This window comes from Synchiropus splendidus, chromosome 7 (genome assembly GCF_027744825.2).
Source record: "Synchiropus splendidus isolate RoL2022-P1 chromosome 7, RoL_Sspl_1.0, whole genome shotgun sequence".
In the NCBI taxonomy this organism is placed as follows: domain Eukaryota; kingdom Metazoa; phylum Chordata; class Actinopteri; order Syngnathiformes; family Callionymidae; genus Synchiropus; species Synchiropus splendidus.
The window spans coordinates 9,704,767-9,728,532 of record NC_071340.1 but is presented as its reverse complement, the minus strand read 5'-3'; the positions used below and the strand labels follow the sequence as shown (position 1 = coordinate 9,728,532).

Below are 23,766 nucleotides of genomic sequence, written 5' to 3'. Positions count from 1 at the left end.
GTTTCAGTCAGGTGCAGCGATAGTCGTTGTTTGGGCGATACCGATTATTGGAAGTCTAAATTGCACACAAAAGTCACTGCTTTTTTGTTTGTTAATAATCTGTCTCTGCAGCATCACAACAAGCAGTGTGATTTTCCAGAGCAATACCTGCTTTATTTTGTAATTTTTACATTGTGATATAATGTTTTTAAGAGTAATAACATTGCTCATCTTGGATGAATATAAATAGCATCTTATAAAAAAGGCATATATCCAACATTTGATAGGCAGATCACAACATCATGAATGCCCATATCTGTGCTGATAAATCGACTGACAAATCGGTGACTTCTTCAACAGCTCTTCACGACGTGGAATGACAACAGTTTTATTGGGAGTCTCTCTCGGATGGCTAAGCTCTTCACATTGAGAAAATCATCCCTCAACCAGACACACATGCTGAGTGTTAGTCTGATAGTCTCCATCATCCAGTCCCCCTTTTTCCCAAAATACCACTTAGGAGAAAAAAACAGTAAGTGATAGCTGGGATTAAAGATGTTCTGAAGTCCAGCCCAAAGGGAAATAACAATAGAAAGCATTTTGAAAGGCTCGCTGCAGTGATGTCTTTAGTCAATAATGTTGGTAGAGCAAAGGATTGATGGGCTGTGGTCACAGCATCTTTTCTGTAAAAACAGATGTTAGTCAAGTCAACTGGGCAGCTTCAAAAGTGGTTTCTGAGACATTTCTGGGGCCTCATTGTAGGTCCAAGATTTCAGAGAATGACCATTGTGGTTTCGCCCAAAAGGCACGCACTTCAAAGCTGTCCGTCAGATGATGTCCAACTTAAAAAAAAAAAAAAAAAAAAAACGTGAACAGTGCCAAGAGAAGAAAATAACCATGTGCTGCCTCTGAGCAATGAAAAGACTCCTGGAGGGTTTTAAAGCGTACAATTGGAAAGAAAGGCGAGACTGAATAAACACTGCAGCACGGATTAGTTTTACAGTGATAATGCTTGACCTGATAGCAAACACCTCTGCTGGTGGACAAACTGTGGTCAACACAAAATTGTACACAATCAGTCTTTCAGCCTAAAAAAAACTAAGAATTAACCAGAGAAGTATGGAGATGCAGCTTCCTTTGGTACATTATTGACTCTATATTTGGAGCCCATTGATGAAAGCCGATATTTTCTGTCTTTTTTTAGGCTGCTAAATCTGATTTGTGTAGTTCCAGTCAAAATAAACAATACAAATTTCCGCACATTAAACTAGCATTTTGCCCTAGTACTTGCAACATCATCAACTTGTTGCAAATTCAGTACTAATTGATAACGTCCTGCTTTTTATCAAGTGTTGTTTTGTCCCCAACACACACAAATCCAGTGAGCCATTGTGACACCAGTTTTCCTCAGTAGCATTGAAAATTCAGACACCCCTGGAGGTGTCATCTGCACGCAGCCGAGATACATAGCTTAGTGCTTCATCCAAGAAAGTGAAAGAAAAGTAGTGAAAGCAAACCACAGCTATGATGCGATGCACCGTCACGTGTAAAAGAAACTATTACTATTACTATTACTACTTACTATTTATTTCAGACCGATCAGATCAGGTAGATAGCGCATGTGGCTTGATCTACAGTGGCCTGAAGTGGACAAAAAGGGGGAGGGATTCATGAGAAAGGATAACTATTTACAAAAGTAAAATGAAAACAAATAAAGTTATATTTCACTTTAAATATATAATAAACATGAGTCACAGATGCTTTTATAGTAACACTGAAATAAAAAGCCATTATATTCAACATCCCCACTACTTCTCAAAAGTCACTTAGTTTTATAATAGTAATAGTTTTTGTCCACAGACTCCTGAAAACAAACTGACAGCCTTGCTCAGATGATGATAAATCCGTCCTCAAAGTGTTACATGACCTTAAATTCCCTGTTAGAGTCATTTTAATGGTTTCAAAAGGGCTTATGTATCTGGGTGTCATCAAATGTACATTTTAAGCAAGATATGTGACTACTTTTCAAAACAAGTTTGATGTCTTTTAAAGCAATTTCAATGGAACAAACAGAGTCAACACAAATGACTGTACAAGTCCTGATCCATAAATTTACATGCAACAATACAAAACTGTGCTCGTGTCATCACTTTTTCCAGGACAACACATGTATTGAAACAGGAATTAACTAAATAATAATTATTCAAGATTAATTTTAAAATGATTCATTCATTCAAACAAGTTAATATTAAAATGTAGCTCTGAGAAGCACAGCAGGATGACGCGTATTTTAGAAGTCATTGTTGTCTGGTAAAGGCATCCAGCTATCAGGGCAGCGATATTTGTAAGCCATGCAGATCTGTAATTCAATGTAGAAATCAAGATTCATGAGGAGGACAGATGTTTGACATGGACCCAGAGCTCCTGCTGAAGGGAGCCCCGGTGGATTTTCAGCTTTACAAGATTTGATTCAGTTCCAGCTCCCAGCTTGAGAACACCTCTCCTGACAGAAAGATGCTGGACGTTTCTGTTGTGTCATGCTGTCTGCAGCAGGCCTGCGCTTGCTGTGTGTGCATATGGTGTGTTTCTGTCAGCATTTCTGGAATCATTGCCCAAGCATTCCTGAGCTGAGAGGCAGCAGGATCACGGCTGCTTACAATGCTCAGCATCAGACATTTGATAAGTTGGACTGAGATTTCAGGGCGGGAGGTGCAGTTCAAGATATGTGTCTGGTTAAACACATTTTCCACAAAGGCCATTAAATTCCTCTCCCACTTCTCAACAGTGTGATGTTCAAACATGTGTGCTGTCCTTGTTTTATAGAAGCCAGGGAAGAGGGAAGAGAAGAGAGGTCAAAATATTTCTCCTCTGTCGCCGCTCCAAATAATGATCAACGATGAAGTCAGACTCCCTCGTCCACTCATGTCAAAGATCAGCAAAGCTGTTCCAGTAAATCCCCTCTTGCGCCGCTATCTGAGCCAAAGAGTGTCTATGACAAGAGGGAAGCAGAGGGATGCCCCCGCCGTGCGTCTCCTGCGATCATATGTCTCCAGACTTAATGTGTCTCAGAGCTATCGGCACCATCACGGCGCAGCTTCCTGTCAAGGGCCGGCACGCACAAACACAGCAGTCATCTGGGAGGTCTCAGGTCACGGCTGCACCAAGACGGAATATGTGGCCAGTAGGAAGCGGTTTGACTGAGACTTGACAATTGTACGTCCAATTTTGAGGAGTTTTAGGAGGTTTTTATGATACAATCATCTAAAGATGAGGATTTATTTCGGCCTTGTTGATGCATTAAGTGATAGACAGAAAAGGATGTAAAATATATGAAACTAAAATATGCATTATTGTTTGCTAGCTCTTCTGTTTCTGAGCCTAAAACAAACCATTCTTCCCAAATCTCTTAAGTGAGTCCACCACACCCAGCAGATGTCAGAGGAAGATCAGCTGTAATTCAATCTGGATCCTCAGGCTCTTAAGAGTATTGAACAGCAGAGGCCCCGAGTCCACAGCTGTCCAAACACCTGTTACGCATGCTAACTGCCAATATCCCGCCGAATGTCACCTACATTCTGACCATTGTAACCAATTCCTTGTTCAGACCTCAACAGTTCCTCATTTGAAACGTTCTCCAGAGCAAGAAAGGAGAAGTGAAAACAGCAACATGTGGGTCAGCATCAGCAGGATTTCCTTGAATCACTCAGATGGTTCAGAAACGTTTACAGACCCATTACACTTCACGTTCACGGTTGTCTCCCTCAACAATTAAGCTTTATGATGACCTGCAAGCCTTTGGTGGGATGAAATGAGTGGAGGGAAAAGTTCTCAGTCATGGATAAAGACTCGTTCTTTATTCTCTCTGAGCTCCCACAGTGAGTACCCTCTTTCAGTCCTTCAGCAAAACATCTGTCCACTCATCCATCACCTTCAACCCCTTTTATTACATTGGTCTTGAGGTACATTTCAGTATTACTTACTATTTATATCGTTATATCGGGGCAATTATTAGCACGTTATAGATATAAGAATGGACTTTATTTCATGTTACAATGAAAGTTATGATCCGATATGCAAGCTTATTTTACTATTATAAATACTAGATTTGGGTCATGATGGGTGTGATGGAATAAGAGATAATATTTGATCAGTTTAGTGTAGAATTAAATATTCCACCAGAAGTCGCCAGAAAACAGCCAAGGTGAAGACCAGATTCTGAGAAGATGGTTGTCAGTTGGTGGAATATTCTGTCCAAGATGAATATGAGGTCCTTCTCAAGGAGGAGGAGTAACACTTAAGGTCATGAGAGAGGAACAAATAAGATGAGTACGAGATCAACAGCCAGCGCAGCACCTTCATTCAACCTGTCACGGTTTAGAAAGAGCCAAGAGGAAAACTGTGGTCAAGATCTTTGACTAGTGACTGAAGAAACTAGGTTATTTGTACAAAAGGACCATGTGAGAGTTCTCCACAGGGTGTGTGGATTGTCCCCGTAAGATATGGTGGGGGGGCTCCATCATCCAGGAGAGAGTGGAACAGAGTAGCCCTCACACATTCCTTTGATAAAAAGGAGGGAAGTGAAGGCATTTTACTGAGGACGGAGCAAGATTAGATTAGATTAGATTAAACTGCCTTTATTCTACACACAGTACGGAAATTTTGGACGTTACAGCAGTATACAAACATTAAAGATGGTCACAATCAAAGGGCCACATGAGGCCCTATGGCCATATAGGTCAACACATAAATGTCAAAAACAATGGTTCGACAAGCCTCTTTATGACAAACAAAACTCCAAAAAAGGCATCATTCAAGGCTCACACATTCAGACGTCTACATTCTCCACCAACTAATCCACACACAGCCTCAGAAAACAGACAGTATAACTTCAAAAGCCAATCAGATGTTTTATTCAAGTGAACCAAACCACAACTGGGAGCTTCCCATCCATGCAGCCCTCCCTTTAAAGCTCGCCTTTCATTACTGTGTAAAACCAGCTCGTGCATGTGACAGTTGTCCGTTTCCTGCTACAGTTTCCTGATCAGACTGTGTACAACAACACATTGCAGATCGTCTCTCCAAACAGCATCATCATCAGTCAGCAGCTGCTCCTCAGGCTTATCACCGTCTGTAGCTTCCACATCTCTCACACTGCTCAAGCAGCTGAGCTCAGCGTGAACACTTAACAGGGAAGCATCTCTCTAGGACTGGTCTTGCTCAGCTGGGAGAAGTGGCACTTTTTCAGCAGATGATGAGGCGAGCCAAGCTCAACGTAATTGACACCAGCATCCAAGAGGAATATTATTGTTATAGGGAATTTTATGATGGCGTCCGGCATGTCAGGACAGGTTTGGCAGGGTGAGAGTGAAAGATCCTCTCTAATCTGTTTAAGCATGGAGAGGACGAGCTAAGTCAATGAGAGGGGAGAAAACCAGTTTTAGGAACAAGTGGATTTCCGATGAGACCAAACAATGAGACGATTTTGGCTTTAAATCACCAACACCTGAGTACTGTAGTTGGTGGCTCCTAAAGACGATACAGCAGCAGTAACGCTAGCACTTGGTGAGGTGTGTATTCATATGTTAGTGTTTCTTAACACTTGGATCATGTCTGCAAACATGTCAACATATATGAGAGCATACAAGTAAAATAATAAAATATATATTTTTAATGAAGTCTACACTACCCCACAACTGTAAAATACCTTTTCAAGAGGATAAGATCGCAAAATCAACGCCACCGATTTCCCCGAAACAACCACAAAGCTCACTCCATGTTTGCCTTTGATCGACAGCTGAAGCAAGACGTCCACCTTTCTACATCCTTCTGTATTATAATGTGCTTATTTATGTGGGGAAAAAATTAACAGAAAACAAAAAAAAGTGTTTTTCACTGGACCCACAGTGCTACTATATTGATATCTAAATATTTATTTTATTATTATAAATATTAATGTTTTATTATTTTATTTAGCTTCATTCTATTATATATATATATATATATATATATATATATATATATATATATATATATATATATATATATATATCGCTCGTTGTAGAGAGGTGATGCATGCAAGCATGTGATATGGACGGAGATATTGCTGGATCTGTTTGAGCTTTAAAATAAACAGCGCCGTGTATATCTTGTTTAAAGCGTCATTACAGGCATGTTGCATTCTCATTCGTTAAACTCCTATCAAGCTCATCTGAATGTTTTATGTTGTTCATTCCAAAGAGTGGGATTAAAAACTATCCCACCATAACGTGCTTCCCTCATGAATCCATTCAAGCATCTGACTGAAAGGAACTGAAGCTAATAATGGGAAGCATTTGTTATGATAGATGTCACATGCACAATAGACTTCCTCCCCACCTGCTCAGGAACTACACACGCTCCACATGTGCAGCAGCTGGACAGGATATATTGTCACATCACTAACTTCTCCAGATCGCTTCACGCCAAAGCATGTGATCTGTCCTTAATCGATCCTGTTTTGATCACGTGTCAAACTTGTGACGAGAACATGAACTATTCACTACATGTGGTCGCCTGTTCCCTCCAAACTCCCGCTCCCTCCCGCTGTCAATTCTTCCTCACGGCTCCAGCTCGTGCTCGGTCTGTACCTGTTGATCTTCAAGGCAAAGGCTCGCCTCTCGGCGCTGGGCAGGGACGCCATCTGTGAGTTGGTGCCGGGGTCCGGAAGGCAGGAGAGCCGGGCTCGGAGCGTGTTCCTGCGGTCGCTGTCACCGCCGCTACTCGTCCAGCGTCATGTCAAAACTCACGCGGACTCACGTTCGCTGGGTAGCAACTTCCGCGTTAGATTTGGTCTGAAAGACAGGGAGTAGAGGGAGGGAGGGAGGGAGTGAAGGAGGGAGGGCAAGTCCCTCTCTCTCTCTCTCTCTCTCTCTCTCTCGTTTTCTATCTTTTTCATTAGTAAACTGTGACGTCAGTATCGTAAAGGCAGCTCAGCACGGCCGGAGTTACACACCCAGGGTCCAGGGCTCTGAGGGGCATGAATACAGAAATCTTCGTAAACCAGAGTGAAAATGATGAGGGAGATGCTGAAATGAAAAAAAGAACAGATTTCAATTGATATATATATATATATATATATATATATATATATATATATATATATATATATATATCAATTGAAATCGGTTCTATATATATATATATATATATATATATATATATATATATATATATATATATATATATATATATATATATATATATATATATATATATATATATATATTTGTGTGTGTGGCTGTGTGTTTAGGTGTTAGTCTTAAATGATCTCCGGGATCATACAGTAATTGAATAGAATTTATGGTAATCTCCGTAAAGTGAAAAGAATGTTTTATTACGCGTTTGTGTTTGTAGCATGTCTTCCTCTGCTCTCTAGTGTCTGTCCCAGGTCATTACAACATAGAGTGTAATTCGTTGCGTTATTCGATGCAGACGGAGAAAACAGATTATGACGGATGTTTCCAACGCCATCAAAATTTATGTATCATTTAAATACTTTTTTTTCATGTTTTTAATTTTATTTTTAAGTCCGTCCTTGTCCGCTATTACCGACCGGAACCTTTCTGCTCTGTGTTCACCGGAACAACTTCATCGTTGCACATTGTCAACACGAGACGACGGTACTTCACCTGGATAATCGTTGTCGCGTATTTTGGTGCCTGTGAAAGTACGTATATTAACTACTGTGCGCTCGTGATGTATTAGAGTATATTTACCTAGGTGGTTTAATTTTCCCTGAACATTTTAGCCGACCAATCCTTCACTAGTGCGAAGTGCAAGTGCATTATTTCTGAGTTTGCACACCAACATTCTTGCTGAGTAGAGCGAACAGATTTGAATTCTGCAAGATCCAACATGACATTTATCTGTTGTATTCATTAGATCTTTTATTGCTTCTGTGTCACTTGTGCTTAAGACGGTTTCATTTCCTGGGTAACCACCTCCTTCCTGGCTGAGACTCAATGGAAGAGGAGGACGACTGCCCTGAATTGGTGCCCATCGACCCGCAGCCGAGTCCTGTCACTGAGCAGATACCTGTCACCATCATCACTGGCTACCTCGGTGAGACAGTTTGTCTTAAGACGATTACAGAGATTACTGAATCGCCCTCTCATCACTTTGTTCAGGAACACAAACAAAAGCCCTTGTTTGCCATATTTAATAATTATTACTTCAGACAGGATCAAAATTTTAATCTGAAACTACATTCAATACAGTGATTTTAGGGTTTTTATGGTACTATATATATATATATATATATATATATATATATATATATATATATATATATATATATATATATATATATATATATATATACAGAGGGACTGCAAATGCAAAGAAGTTTGGAGACACTAGATGGTTTTGACACGTAGTGAGGAGATACTGGAAGTGCATATGCAAGGTCTAAGGAGATGAGGAAGACAACCAACAAGGTCCATGGTTGTGGTAAACAAGCACACGGAGAGGAAATATGTGACTAGGAGGAAGATCAAGACAGGTTGAGGTGGAGGGAGGTCACTTCACTGAGACACTTTTCATCAGAAATGTAGAAAGAAAAAGAATGAACCTGAACCATTAATCCTGTAATTCTGGTGTCTATTCATTTGCAGGGGCAGGAAAAACTACACTACTGAATTACATCCTGACCGAACAACACAATAAACGTATTGCTGTCATATTAAATGAATTTGGTGAAGGTGAGTTTCTGATATTCTCCTGGTTGTTGCTTTAGCACCCAGATGCGACAATGTGTTGAAAAATTACTTGTTGGTTAGTTTCATTGTCATCACTAGAGGGCAGCATTGCACCTGTTTTGTAGGGCACGTTAGTGGGTCATATGTTTAAACGTTTACATTATTTTAAGTCATTACAGTGGTTAATTCTCGAAATAAAGTTAATATAGAAAAATAGTTAAGGCATCGTACTTCTCTGTATCTCCAATCGTTTTCCTGCAGGTAGCGCCCTTGAGAAGTCCCTTGCTGTTGGCCATGCTGGAGAACTGTACGAGGAGTGGCTGGAGCTGAGGAATGGCTGCCTCTGCTGCTCTGTTAAGTAGGTTGATAAACAGCTGCTATTAATCGTGCTTTACAAATCTCTGTTCTGAGTTGAAAGTTTTCATTGAAATTATTGCTGTTAAAGATGGCTTGTCATTCTCTTCAGGGACAATGGTCTGAAGGCTATTGAGAATCTGATGCAGAAGAAGGGAAAGTTTGATTATATTCTTTTAGAAACTACTGGACTTGCTGATCCAGGTAAGAAAAAAAAGCACTTTTTGTAGTTGCTTTTCAATGAGCAAATCTTCACAATAGTGTTCAAATGTTCTGAAGTGCTGAAATGTCATACGACAGACTAATAAATGTCAGAAAATAGCATATATTTGTCTTAATAACTTGAGACGTTGTGTCAGGAACAACTTGCTGTGACAGCACATGAGAAAAATCTGTTGTTAAAAGAAGTGTATTATTGGATGAAATCAACTGTTTAATTTCCCTTCAGAATTTTCCTAATTCTTAAAAAAGACAGATCAATCAATGGCAAAATCACATTCAGTGATTTCTAATTGTTTTCTGCACAAAACTGGGAGCAATAAGTACTGTACAGTTGAAATTCAGTGAATTAAATCAGTTGAGTTAAGTATTTTCCCCTGTGCTGTAACTATCTATTATCATTGACTCATCTTCCTTTGACAATGCATGAACGTTGATCAGGATTTCCTTTTAAATAAATGAATAACATTCAAAACATCTGCTCAGCGCTGTGACAATCCCTCACAGACATGGGAAGTAAAAGTGGCATAACTTTATGGGCTATATTTGTTGCTTCCTCAAAAACACTTGTAGCAACTAGTAAAACTTAAAAAGAGATGTTTTTTCTCCTTTGAAAAAGATAAATTAAAGAAGTAATTTTGCTGTATGGCTCAGGTTTTATGGACAGTACAGCTCTCTACTGACACCTTCAGGAGTCTTATATTATTGACTTAAGTCTCTTGATAAGATGAATCTTTATTCTTCCCACAACGGTGAATTATTGCTGATAACATAGACCTTCATCTGCCTCCGCCAGGCTGCCGTCTGAGACAAACCAGTTACAAGCGAGGACAGATCTGTCATTGGTCTATTATTATTGCTGTCCATCATGAATGCCCCCCCCCCACCTGCAGGACAGGCGTGTGTCACTCAAATCCAGTTTTCATTACACATCCATCAAACATTTACATTGTTTTCCAATTCTCACCTGGCAGGTTGACAAAAGTGCATTATGTGAACAAGCTGTGGTTGCCATGGTGACATCAGGTCAGGGAAGAAACAGTGGAAACAAAACAATTACAACAGAAAGATTTTATTCATTTATGCAATTTTAAAAATGTTTAAAAAAAAACTACATTTCTTTAAAAATCCTTTCACGTATTTTGGGTTTTTTTTGTTCACTCTTATGCTGAATAATAATAATAACCCTTGAAGAATAGTCACTGGTCGTTGGTGTTTGCAATAAAGAGCTGTTTCTGTTCTGAAGGAGCTGTGGCCTCCATGTTCTGGGTGGATGCTGAGCTGGGCAGCGACATATATTTGGATGGTGAGGAAACGCTTTCCGTGTTTTGAACTATTTACTAACTCGCATTAAACCTTAATAGGAAACTTGTGATATTTGTCCAAAGCATATTTCTTCCTGTTTGACTGTTTTATTGGCTTTTTTTCAAACTGACTGTCGCAGACTGCTCAGCTGTCTGCTCTGTCATGGCAGGTCAGCAGACCAAAAGTCTACTCCAAATAAGAGAGTTAAACATACAATCCAAACACCAAAAGGCATCAGCAGCTTCAAACCTCAATCAGTTATAGTTTTTCCTTTTGACTTTTTCAGGAATTGTGACTGTCATTGACGCCAAATATGGTCTGCAGGTATGTAATAATGACACATTTCTTTCTTGTGTTAAAGTTCCTTTATTTGCGTTATGCAGGTATCAATCTGGTCACCAAACAGTTACTTTATCAAAGTAGGGCAGACTCGCCTTGGTATTCCCCCAGCAGGGCTGGAGATGGGGAAGTCTAACCCAGAAATAACATGAAAAATGGATGGCAAGTCTGAACAGAATATACTGAATAGAACTGAATATCTATTCTGAACAGAACTGAATTTCTATTCTGAACAGAACTGAATTTCATTCCTGTCATGTTCTTGTCTTTCAAATTGACTCATACCAGATGGAGTGAAGCTGTAGTCTCTGCGTCTTCGAATGAAAGAAAACAAAATATTTCCTGTTTCAAAAGAGAAAAAGTGACTCTACTCTGAGTCACAGGTGAATTACAGAGCTTCATGCAGCACATCTCAGTGGGTCTCCATCAGGAAAGTGACTTGAATCCATGTCAATCTTCACTTAACACAGATGTCTTGGCCATAGCAGAGGATGATAAGAAATGTATCCAAGAATACAGAGCCTAACCTTCCACTTTTGTTGGATGCAAGTGAAGCTGTTTCCTCTTCCATCATTTCCCAGCAAACCAAGCTCTCAAGAATGCCTTCGTGAACCAGAATTTGTCAGAAATGATGTCACGTTTCAAGTTATCCAGTTGAAGGGAGATGTAGAATACACTGTAAAGTTGAAACAGAAATGACGCACTTGCAGTGTTTTGTCCATTTAAATGTTAATAATGGTTTGTTACTATTGATTTTATTGTGTATCAGTAATTACTTTATTACCATTTCAGTTTTAAAAATTCAGGTTTTTCCTTAATAAATTTTTGCCCCGGATATCTATTTCATGCAAAGAACCCTCCCAAAAAAGGCTGGTTGAGGATGATTACCTCCAAATGATAGAAGAGAATACAAAGGTCTGAAATACCTCTTGAGAATTTGAAAACAAATGTATTCACAAGCATGTCATTCAATAGGCAGTTTAGATGTACAGTGAAATACTTGAGAAGTTTAATGCCCCTAAAGTCAGAAGCAGTTTAACTTTGAAGACGCTTTCCCACCAAAGCAATGGACTCTCACACACACTCTGGCCTCCCAGTAGTAAGCAACAGGGCACGTGACACCTAGATAATGGCCTGTAATGTGAAGGTGTCAGGCCCACAGAGGTGACACTTTTCACAGCCGAGGTGCTGCTCTGTCCTCGCGGTATGGCGAAACCAGATGAAGGAGATTGACAGGATCACCGTGACAGAGTAATCGAAGTCAAAAATTCATTTAATCTGCACATCAGCTCCCGCTAACGTGTGTTGGACACTTCTGTCAAGCATTTGGTTGTTTTGCTTTTCTTTTTTTTTCCCTCCAGGTCTCTTATGAGAAGTTTTGTTTGTTCGACAGATGGAAATTTCATTACCATTTAAGTCTGAAGTGCTGCATTTCATCATTCGTCCTGCGCCTTTAGCTGCTGGGCTGATTTGTGTTCACTTTATTTTGGCAGCAACTCAATGAAGAGAAAACAGACGGACTAGTAAATGAGGCTGCAAGGTAGGTCAAGCTCTCTGAAATACCTGTAACCCAACTATTATCACGGAACTATATAACAACCACAGCAAGTGTAGTCACCAGAACCACCCAATGCAACACTGCCACTACAACAGACACTTCCCTATAGCTGCCACAACAGCCATCAGTCCATCAACTAGAAAAGCATTCAGAGAGTGCAAACCTCCGCCAAGCAGCTTCAGTCCTCCCCAAACATAAGGTATCCTGAATACAGACGATGATCTGGATAATTCCCAAAATGGAATAATTTGTCCCTTGTTCCATTTCATGTATTTTCTGAAAATTTCATCCAAATCCGTCCATTACTGTTAAAGTTATTTTGAACCCAAACAAAGAAATAAACCAATGCCATCGAAGGCCTAACCTCCTTGGCCTGAAAATAGCCAAGACATCATCCGCTTATAAGTCACCATCATACAAGTGTTAAAATCCAACCTCATGAAACCACAATCAACACATAAAAAAACTATCTTTTTAAAGACAAATGACAACGTAAACCAACAGATACAACAACCACACTAAGGGCAAATATAACTAACAACAACCGCCATGACTACTTCTGCCAAAATAGCGACCACCAGCAACCAAAACAGCCGCAACTTCCAGCATTTGTAATACTTGGGAACACTTGTTCATGTTGTTGTTCATGATGCGACGCCAAATTTGCCGCTGCGTCTCTCATATCTGACCGGTGCCACCCGCCTGTCTGTCCCTGCGGGCAGCCCTGTGTGTGTATGGCCCAGCAGCTGTGTGCTCTTGTTGTTGTTGAACAAATACTGTTGAATAAAGACCAGTTGCGTGACCCTCCACATTCTTCCTCTTTGTTTGTGTTTTCACCTTCAAACTAAACAACAAAACGCTCCCATTTGACTTCAACTGCCCACCCATGTCTCATGAGGTTTCTGGCTGTGTAGCGCTGAATGTTGTTTCACATGGACGACTGGTGCTTCAAAACTGAAATGCTAGCTCTCAGTCGTATTTCTTTGCTTTTGTGGGGGAAATATTTGCGATCAAAATAAGTCCTGTGAGATCAGTGACTTCATTCTCTCAGTTAATAAGTCAACGTTGCATTATCACAAACAACTTTTTCCATTATGATTCTGTTCATTCCCACACACTTTTTCTCCCCAGGCAGATTGCTCTGGCAGATTTGACCATCATCAACAAGACAGACCTGGTGAATGATGAGGAGCTTGTCCAGATCAGAGACGCTGTCCGGTTAGTAGAAACACGTTGAACATGTGAGTGAGCTTGTTTTACTTGAGTGGACAAGATAATAAAGAAAAACATCGAAGTCTTGAAATGTTCAACACTTTAGCATCCTAATCTGACATATCATATGTCAAACCAGTTAGATAAAATGTGAAAATTAAATATGTAAATCAAAGGTAACATGCTTCATTTTTTTAAAAACAAGAATTGCCACAAGAAGCTAAGTTGTGGTTACCTGGTGCTTACTGTTCTGCCTCCAGATGACAATCACTTTTTGATCAATGCACTCAAATGTGTTTATGATATTCTCACACCGTCATGGAGCGACTGTTCTACTACTCCTTACCACCATCACCACCAATGCTTGAACTTTTCAGTGACTGTGATATTTTATTTAATTTTTTTATTACTGTAAATTTCGGACCATAGAGCACGCTGGAATATTAGCCCCACCCACTAAATTTAAGAAGGAAAGCAGACCCTGTTCATACATAAGCTGCACCTGTCTATAAGCCGTGGTTGCAGTGGTGCTGTCTGCACTGTAGAAAGGTCAGTGGTGCACCAGGCTTAGAAATGCATGTGAATCACTTCTAAACTAGTTTTGAAAATGGGGTCCAGCGTCGTCACTGACTCATGAAACAAACTCGCCACATCTTTTATTTCCATTAAAGGGCTCAAAATGTGGTGTTTTCGCCCACGTGTCCAAAGTTCCGACACCTCAGCTGCTGCTTCTCGTCTCCGCTCCTCGGCTCTGTTGGCGGAGCTGCGGTCACGCGGGCGAAAACATTGCATTTTGAGTGCTTTAAGGTAAATAAAATGTTACGAGACTCATTATTTTAGTAGCATGACGCTGTTTAGCCTGTAAAAATCCATATATTAGCCCCATCGTTGTATAAGCCGCAGGGTTCGGACAGCAAGAATCAAGTAGTGATTTATTTTCAGGAAATTACGGTAAATTGAATTATCAATTGTTTGTTTTAAAATGTAATACATATTATGCAAAAAATCATATTCAGTGCTATTCAGTGTAATATTTAGATTTATAATCTAAATAAGAATTTCAATCCAGGAGCACTTGTCTTTATTAAAATGTAATAAAGATCAGTGAAATTCAAACCGAAAGTATGATTATAGATGTCTACTTAAACTCCTGAAATATGATATGACCCCCCACCAAACCTCCTAAAAAGTCTATTAGCTGGTACCTTCGTGTTTAGCCTCTGTGTGAAAATTAGAGGTTACATAATCGGCTATTTTGCTGATCCATTCCACTGCTCCTCTCTCTCTCTCCTCAGGTCAATCAACGGTCTTGCCAGGATTTTAGAAACGCAGAGATCAAGGTAATCAATCTCTTCGTGCCCACAGCAGGTTACTCTTTATTATGGGATTATCAGGGTTGACTATAGCTGGGATTCCCACTTTGTTTGGAGGGGAAGATGAAGTCCACGTGCTTCTGCTTCTCTGATCTCTGTATCAAAGATGCAGCCGTCCAGGCGTGACATTACCCAAAACACACACACTGCTGCACCCTGTGTCAACACCAAACCTTCACTGGTGTCCAGTTTCCCTCCAGTCTTTACTCTCTGACCTCCAGTCTTCCATCCAGCAGGGTTGTATAAAACTAGAGTGCGTGCAGATATGCGTGTGTGTGTTTGCGTGTTATTGGACCCAGATAGCACCTGGCTTACACAAGCAGAGTCCATCAAAGGTTGTGGGTGTGTTCCTGCCCTCCGACTGGGTTCGGGGTGAAAGGATGAAAGAGGCCGCACGGCCAGAGGTTAATCAGAAAAACATTGTCATGGATGCTCGTGTCTCTTTTCGCTCTCGTGCTTGGGCTTCACAACCTAAATGTTCTTTTGCAGGGTGGATCTCTCAAAGGTGCTGGACCTACACTCTTTCGACAGTAAGGACGGTGCAAAGTGAGTCAATAGGTTCATTGATATAATACAGTCACGTGCGAACTTGCAGAGTGATATTACAAATTGTGTGAGTTTTACATGACAAAAGCTACGAAAAATGAGATGAAATAACAATGAAAAAGATTGAGAAATAATAATATATACACAAAAAACTAAAATTTCAGCAAACCCCTCATTGAAGGCATTGAATAAAAATAAATAAACCCTATACAGACATTAAAATATAGAGATGCACAGCTACAATGCTGTAAACTCCAGTCGGCAGCTCACCCCCAAACACTTCAAGTAAACTACTGCTACTGTACATACAGTGTGACCTTGTGTTAGGAGTGTTGTTTTGATGCTGAGGAAAATTTTGTTGTGGTTAAAAAAAAAAAAGTCTGTTCTGTAGTCAGCTGCTCTTAAAAGTGGTGCATCACACACCGAAGCTGCACCTGGTGGCCTTTGTAGACTCATTCTTCCATCTTCATTTCATTTCTTCTCTGAGAAATATAACTTTTATTGCCATTTTTGGACTTGTATCGTGGATTGATGCTGAAGGTGACGCACAGTATTGCAATGTTTCATATGCAACTACAAGTAACATCCGACTTATGACCTGCTCGACTTACATCCACCCGTACTTACGACCATGTAGCAGCCCTGCAAAGCATACGACAATTATGGCAGCCAGCCTGCATCGCGTACGACAGTTACAGCTATAAACAGCTTGCTATGTAACAGCATTCAATAGAAAAAGTTGCTTAAAACGCAACAGGTTGACATCGTGTATCCTATACAGTAGTACCTATAACCTTCGCGTCGGGCATTTTGAATGGCATTCGTCTTATGTCCAATCTGACTTACGACCGGTCGGTTGGAACCAAGTAAGTCGGATGTTACTTGTATATATTTCATAGCTGTGATTTTGTTATTTTTTAGTTATTTTATGCCGATTGTTTTCACACACCTTAAGGAACTAGTTGGACATCTGCGTGTTCACACGCTCCAACTTGCCTAAAAGGTCCCTCATTATCGGTTAGTGTGGTTGAAGGCATGGTGCCACTGTGTGCTGCACAGTATCAGCTGTTGTTTCGTGGTGCTGGATTAAGAAGTTTGGCATCGTTCTGCGTTAGCTGCTATTGTTACTGCCCCGTCTGAAGCACTCTTTGATACCCCTGCTCGCCGTGCGTCCCTCTAATTAACAGAGTCTTTTATTGAGCGTCCTCCTGTCGCAGCCCGGGGTGGCCATCATCTTGCGTCCCCTGCAGAATGTCATTGTCATGAATAGAGTCAGTGTTCATCCCTTCATGTGAATGAAGCTGGCCGCAGTGTTAAATCTCTCTTACATGCCTTCACTCTCCATGGCCAGCTGCAGAGGATTAGAGCTGTGTGTGTCCACTGACTCCCGAGGTGTCCCCCCCTTGTCCCAACAGATAGCTCCTTTCCTCGCCTTTGAGAGCCAGGACCCCTCCTCCTGAGGATCCCACGCTGGCTGTTTGAAGCGGCCCCCCGCCGCTCCACCTGTGTGGCACTAACTAACAGCGCGCAGGGCTCAAGCCGCTGGACACAACATTTAGCCTCCTTGTGAGGTCAGCGAGAAGGGGAGGACCGGGAGGTCTGATGGAGGGACAATAGCTGTAGTTTGTTTGGTAGCAGCGGTGGGTGTTTTGTTGGATGTAATTGCCATTTCAAAAGTTTTCTCAGCTTCATTCAGCCTGGTGTCATTAAGCCCTGATACCAGCACACAGTGGATTTTGCAGGGACAACAATGTTCGCCCTCCCGTCATAGCCGGAGAGAAAAGACGCAGATAAAAGTCATTTTGTTCACTCGGGAAGCAGCTTTGAAATTAAGATTAACTTTTGTCATGACAAGGATAAGACGCAATAACAATAAGATAAAACGGGAAATACAACAAAGCGTGTTAAGACTCCGGGTTTAAAGCCTGATGGCTGTCGGCTCTAAGAAGATAATCTCTTCTCTAGTTCTGATAACCACGATTCGGGTTCTTGATGTTTACTTTGAGATTAGAAACCGCCAGCCTTCATTGTCATATTTCACATGCCACAACATTATGAGCGCCAGCTTAATAATGTCAAGGTCTTTTGATTCAGAAATTCATGTTTTCAGGCCAGAGAGGGCACAACTCAGTCACGGGAGGTCAAAGTTCATGCGCAGGTCTGAACAGTGCTTCCAGTCGAGGTGGTCCTGATGGAGCGCCAGATCATGTGATTCATCAAACCAGTGGTTCATTTCTAAAACTCACATGCTCGGGTTTCCAATGGATGAAGCTCCAGTGGGAGGTCGTGCAAAACAAACGGCTGTGTTCCAACACCTTTCACTCATCTGCCCCAGCAGCTGTAGATCAGACCTGACTGAATATTTAGGTTGCATTACCACAACAGCGACAGTTCCGAGGCAAAACTGTCACCCATTTCCCTGCTGAGAATCGAGACAAAACTGGATTGTACGTGGCGATCTAGACTCAAGACCAGTTAAATCTGCCAAGTTACCATACACACAATCGTGATATCATGTGCAGACCATGCTTATTTGTCGGATTGCAATGTTCAGCCAGCAGGGGCAGTAGAGAGCAAAGGTTAAGATAAGATAAGATAGACTTTATTGATCTCACCAAGGAGAAATTCACTGTTACTGGAGCTTTTATGTTGTTAGTGCAAGACAGAAATAAGTCAAAATGATTAGTGCAAGCAGGTAGTCATCATACAGGTAGTCATCTCAACATATTTATTATTATTATTATTATTATTATTATTATTATTATTATTATTATTATTATTATTATTATTATTATATGTATTATTATTATTGTTGTTATTATTATTAATCATAATAATTCAACAATAAAGCTTACAATAATTCACACAAGTCTAGATTTAACTAAAACATTTCTGCCGCAGGAGCAGTTAGAACTTCAATGATGGTAATCTTATTTCTTTTTAGGTTGTTTAAATGGAGAGTCCTGTAAATCTTACTATGTAAAGAAGACTGCTATTCACTCGAGGTCTTCCTTGTGTTGTTAATTTGTTTCAAATACCTTTGCTGTTTAACCTGGTCTTCATTTTAATTGCTAAGCATTGACACATTCAAATTAAACTTGAGATTCTGGTTTGTCTTGATATTAAATGTTGTTCTCTCCCCTGAAGTCTGGCGGAGAAGCTTCAGCTCTTGAGCCCAACAAGACCTCATCTGGACAAGGTATTGTTTCTCTGCCTCTGAAGTTCCTCACATGATCTGACTCCCCCTTTTTTTATTCGCTTTGCTCGCATGTTTTGTTTGCTAATGTATTTTAACACATCATTTCCTACTGGAGGATGTGTTCCGGGCCTGGGAGTCCTCCGTGCATCCCCCCAGGCTGTGACACTGCAGTGAAAACTCCCTCCTGATTTGCTTTTTGTGTTTGGATCAAGTGGAAAGCTTTTGATGTTTTATTTTCTTAGATCCCAAAATTCACTTTATGGACTCTGAATGGATCACACTGTGCCAAAGTTGCTCTTTTAAAATCAGCTAAATGTAAAGAAAAAACTGCATGAATATTTTGTATTGTATATATTCATATATATATATATACATATACACTTTGATCAAATTTGAGATTGTTGACATCCAATCCATACATGATAGACAACTGTAAAATTAATAACAGAATAAATAAGATAGGTTTCACTAAGTGTTGTTGATCTTTTTTATGTTGCATTAAATTTATTTTGATTAACAGAAAACAATATGTTAAATAGAACATAAGAGGGGAGTTTTGTTTTTGCAACATCTGATATAATGTGGTTGAAAAGCACATTGAATTAAATATATTCTTAATACAATTGTATGTGTATTATACATTTATATGGCTTTATTTCTTTGTCAGCACAAATTGCTGTTTGTTTAAATAGAGAATTAAAGTGTGAGGATTGAATCTTGCTTAGAAATTACAAAATAAAGAATAAAAAAGTATGTTTTCATTTTGTTTTTCAACATATATTTGTAAGAATAGGGTCTTAAAATGTAATCTAAAATATTAAATATTTACTATTATCTTGTTATAATGTAATATAGAATCATATTGTTGATCAACAAATTTTGAGGGTTGAATCTTGATAATAAAGCTGCCATAAAATCTGGCAATACAATTTTGCTTTAAAAAAAAACATATATTTTGAGAATAAGAAATACTTCCTTCCCATTTCACTGTTAGAATATATGACTGGCATGAGTTCAAATGAAGTTGTAATCCAGGAGTCGTCTTTGCCGCCTGGTCTCTGTCTCCCCATAAACTTTTACCACGTGATGGTCAGCGCTGGGCTTCATTGTTGTCTGTTTTCTTCAAGTTCCTTTTCCCACATGAAGTGAGCCTCATCCCTTCACACACACACACACCCTCCCCCCACTCACCCACCCACCATGTTGCTCTTTTCATGTAAATGACAATGCTGTTTTTCTGTTGTTATACCAAATGACAAGGAAGTGTGTTGCCTTAACACTTGAGCGCAAAAACACCAAATATCTGCTAAGTGCCCTTCTAATGCTGTAAGGAAGCATGGCTCAGCGGCGTGTGAGTGTTCCAAAGTGAACATCTGTTCCGGTCGCCCCCAGATAATACGACATCATCCAAAGCAACTTTACTTTCATAATCGCAGTGAAGGGACGCATTCTTCAGCTCATAGTTTCAATTGTCTCCGAGGGTGAGAAATGTGTTTGTATGGAGGTGTGTGAGAAAGGAGGGGCGTCCGCAGATAACAGGGGTCCACTGGCGGTTTCGGGAGCCGGCTGCAGTCGCGATTTTTGACACGCTTACCAACAAAGTCATCAACCGTGGCGTCAGAACATGGAGTCATTATGGCTTTTCTGGTTTCACTAAACTGAGAGGGTAACCTCCTGACGCTAGTGACTTTGGTATTGTGGACTTGATGTTACACTGTTGTTGTTTTTTTTTTATTACCAGGTCATTACCAGTTCGTAATGCAGAATGCCATTTTTATATGGAATCACTGAGGATAATGTGTAAATGATAATTGAAAAGCTAAACCCGTATATCACCGTAAAACTGTGACTTGTGCTTGCATCAAACAGCTGTTTTGGTTTCTAGTGTTTACACTAGACACTGAAGCCACAAGTTCCCACCCTGGAACCTGTTTTCAAAAGTTTCTGACGGTGAGGATTCTGGTGCGGTTTAGACGAACGCCGCATCTGATTAGAAACGCTGCCAATTTATCATTTCTCTCGCCGTGTAAACGGAGCCACATGTCTGATCTGTCAGTCTGGTGCTCCACGCTGATCCACACCCCGGCAGCTTCACATTCTGCTCAAGTCTAACATTGTTTGATTTATTACAATGTCCAGGTAAAGAAAAAAGTGTGTTGCTTAAACAAGTCAAATCATCCGACAAAAGCCTTGGAACAGTGGTGTTGAAGTCAATTGATCCACTGGAGCTTTGTGGCTCACAACTGTCATGGTTTGCTTTAGATGAGAAATTTTTCTTTTATTTTTTTTTTATTTCATTATTATTCTTTTTTTTCAAATTTGTATTTAGTCTATGTAAAACTCTTGCAGGCCACGTAAAATGACTAAGTGGCCTGACTTAATGTCTGGGCCTTCAGTTTGACACCATACTTTCCTCTTGCCAGAGCATTTTAACGGTGACATTTGAGACGGCTGGAGATCTCAGCGAGGACGCTCTGAACAACTTCATTCAGGTACAAGTGTCTCCACAGCCCTTCTCTAGTCGTCCTGTCTTAGTGAATGACCTCCCCAAACTTCCTCCCCTCCAGGATCTTCTGTGGGAGAAGACGCTGAAAAACCAGGCGGGCCAGCCCATGACCGTCATCCGGTTAAAGGTACCACCCAGCACAATGGCGGCTGCACCGATCAATAACCGTCTCTCTGCCATTAGCATTAATCAGTTCCCAGCTCTCCATTCTTTGGTGGGTTAATGGCCGACTTGTGACTGGCGTCTCGGTGTGTCCGCAGGGAATCGTGTCATTCCCAGGTAAAGCCCACCAAGTCATGCTGCAGGGGGTCCACGAGCTGTACGAGCTGAATGAGACTCCACAGCTATGGGAGGAGAAGTCGCGGATCAGCCGCCTGGTCTTTATAGGTGAACAGAGCGCTCTTTCACACGCAGCGGCCTTTGAGCAGATGAATGAGTTACATTACAAGCATCACTCACGCTTCATTACACTTCACTTGTTCTGTCACCTTAACACCGGTGTACGAGCTTCAGCATTTATTTACAATGATAAAATGTATTCTTGTAAGCTTTAAACTTACTTTTCTTCTAGATTTTCTGCGTTCATTGCTCATTTCAGACTACCACTAATATTTCCACTAAAAAAGTGCTGCAGGTTGACGGCTGAAAATACCTAATACTTGATCAGTTCAAAAACAGTGGTTAGTGTTTTGTAAAGCAGACAAGAAGCTGCTGTGATAAAAAGCGACAAGTCTTTTGTCTGTAATATTTAAATAATGTTATGTTGATTAGATTTTAGAGTCAGTTTTCCTTGACACATAACTGTAATTGTATTCGCAGACATTCCTACATTAAAATCTCCAATCTGTATGTTGGGAACATAAAACGTCATGAATGGATTTCCTAAAAAACCTAAAAAGATACCTTTGATGAACAGGTTTTTAAGTTTGAAATATCCCAACTAAACCTAAATATTAAAGCAATATTTACTGTGTACTATCGTATATTTGTGTAATAATTCCCTACTTTGTGACATTATGTCATCGCTCATGCTCCTGCAACATAACAAACATGGCATCTCTTGATGATCATGTCATTTATCAGCTGCACTGAACCATCATTTGACAGCTGGTCATTCATTTCTGTTATTATTTCCTTGATGTGAAAGCAAGCTCTTGCTTTACTGCCTTTGATCAACGAGACTAGGCAATGTTCATATTTAGGGAGTTTAGAACTTTCCATTTTAGCAAAAACAAAAAGGTGCAAAGAATATTATGCTGCTGCATTGAAAAGATATGTGTCCTGGGTGTCATTTGTATCTTCATAGGGGAAGTTAGTACTTGAAGCTGTCTTGCACATACTACTATAAAGACGCCCCTTGAATCATTTCAACAAAACTTCACACTCAACTTGTGTCAATAGCATCACAGCAAGTCCAAATGTTTATAGTGTGTACTGTTGGTATTTCACTGGTTTAAGTTAAATGTCACTGACTTTTCTGACAGGAAGGAATCTGGACAAAGATATCCTGAAGGAACATTTCATCTCGACTGTGGTTATGACAAGGGACTCGAGTTAACAGGTCCTGCCATCCACAGTAGTTTGAATCTGATATTGAGGCTTTTGATTCTGAATGTCACCATCGGACCAATAGGTTTGCTTCACTCCTGAATAGAGCCATAGTTCTGATGCTAACATACGCTAATTTGTCTTATGGATTTCAGTCTCAATCAAGGATTTGACTTGCTGTTTTTTTAATTATTTATTTCAAATAAAGCTGTTGTTTCGCAGTACTTGTGTCGCTGCTTTCCTCCAACAAAATCATGTTTTTAATCATTAGTCGCCCGTCACCAACCAGTTCCAGTCGTCAATGGCAGCAGATTACCGTAACAACAGAAACAAAGGTGCTTTGTGTGGAACGAGTGAGAAAATGCATTAACATTTGAGGTTTTTAGGTGTTTTCTGAAGGATGAGTGCAAAATAAAGCAAGGTAGATACAATAGTTAGCAATGCTCTGGTGTGAAGTAATGCTCAAAACGTGATCTAGAAAGTCATACAACATGAAAACGCTTTGTTAAAAGGTGTTAACCTTTTGGACAAATACTGAGTATCAGTATGAAAAGTTATTATTTTAAATCATATCAGCTATGAAGAATCTTATGATAGTGCTTGTGCCGTCTGCTTGTGAAGTTGATAAAATGAAGGGAAATTTTAAATAATCTTCATTCAAGAAATTAAAACAGGGTATGCTGCACTTTTTGACGGTGAACATGATTTGACATTTTGATGTAAAAATGTTACATATCAATAGGAGAGTGGCGGTGAGATGCACGTTTCTAAATGAGCCAATTACATGAATGTATTTGCCTGAATGGCGGTTTGTAACGTTAGGAGTTGATCCACACACCTTCGATGATACCGTTTATTTTCGCTTCCCTGTTTTCTCGGTATTAGCAGTCACG

General features: G+C 40.1%; 2 protein-coding genes across 3 annotated transcripts in view; one reads left to right on the top strand and one right to left on the bottom strand.

The window, feature by feature from the left end:
- Positions 1-6,815, bottom strand: part of dock8 (dedicator of cytokinesis 8) — a 52,655-nt gene extending 45,840 nt beyond the window's left edge. Inside the window, exon 1 of the mRNA XM_053871900.1 lies at positions 6,606-6,815. Within this exon, the coding sequence (XP_053727875.1) occupies positions 6,606-6,658 (53 nt within the window). The 5' untranslated portion in view covers positions 6,659-6,815. The remainder of the gene's footprint in view (positions 1-6,605) is intronic.
- Positions 6,544-23,153, top strand: cbwd (COBW domain containing). 2 transcript variants are annotated; one of them, XM_053871904.1, is made up of 16 exons: positions 6,544-6,660; positions 7,934-8,079; positions 8,631-8,717; positions 8,976-9,072; positions 9,181-9,272; positions 10,534-10,593; positions 10,879-10,916; positions 12,425-12,471; positions 13,621-13,707; positions 14,997-15,041; positions 15,564-15,620; positions 18,768-18,819; positions 21,243-21,311; positions 21,387-21,452; positions 21,586-21,712; positions 22,810-23,153. In XM_053871904.1, exons 2-16 carry the CDS (start codon positions 7,980-7,982, stop codon positions 22,881-22,883), a joined length of 1,098 nt encoding a protein of 365 aa, XP_053727879.1. In that variant the 5' UTR covers positions 6,544-6,660; positions 7,934-7,979; the 3' UTR covers positions 22,884-23,153. The 2 variants fall into 2 exon arrangements, with proteins under 2 accessions (XP_053727879.1, XP_053727877.1); XM_053871902.1 differs by lacking the exon at positions 6,544-6,660 and adding an exon at positions 7,595-7,684 and having other exon boundaries at positions 22,810-23,148.
- The last annotated feature ends 613 nt before the right edge of the window (positions 23,154-23,766 follow it).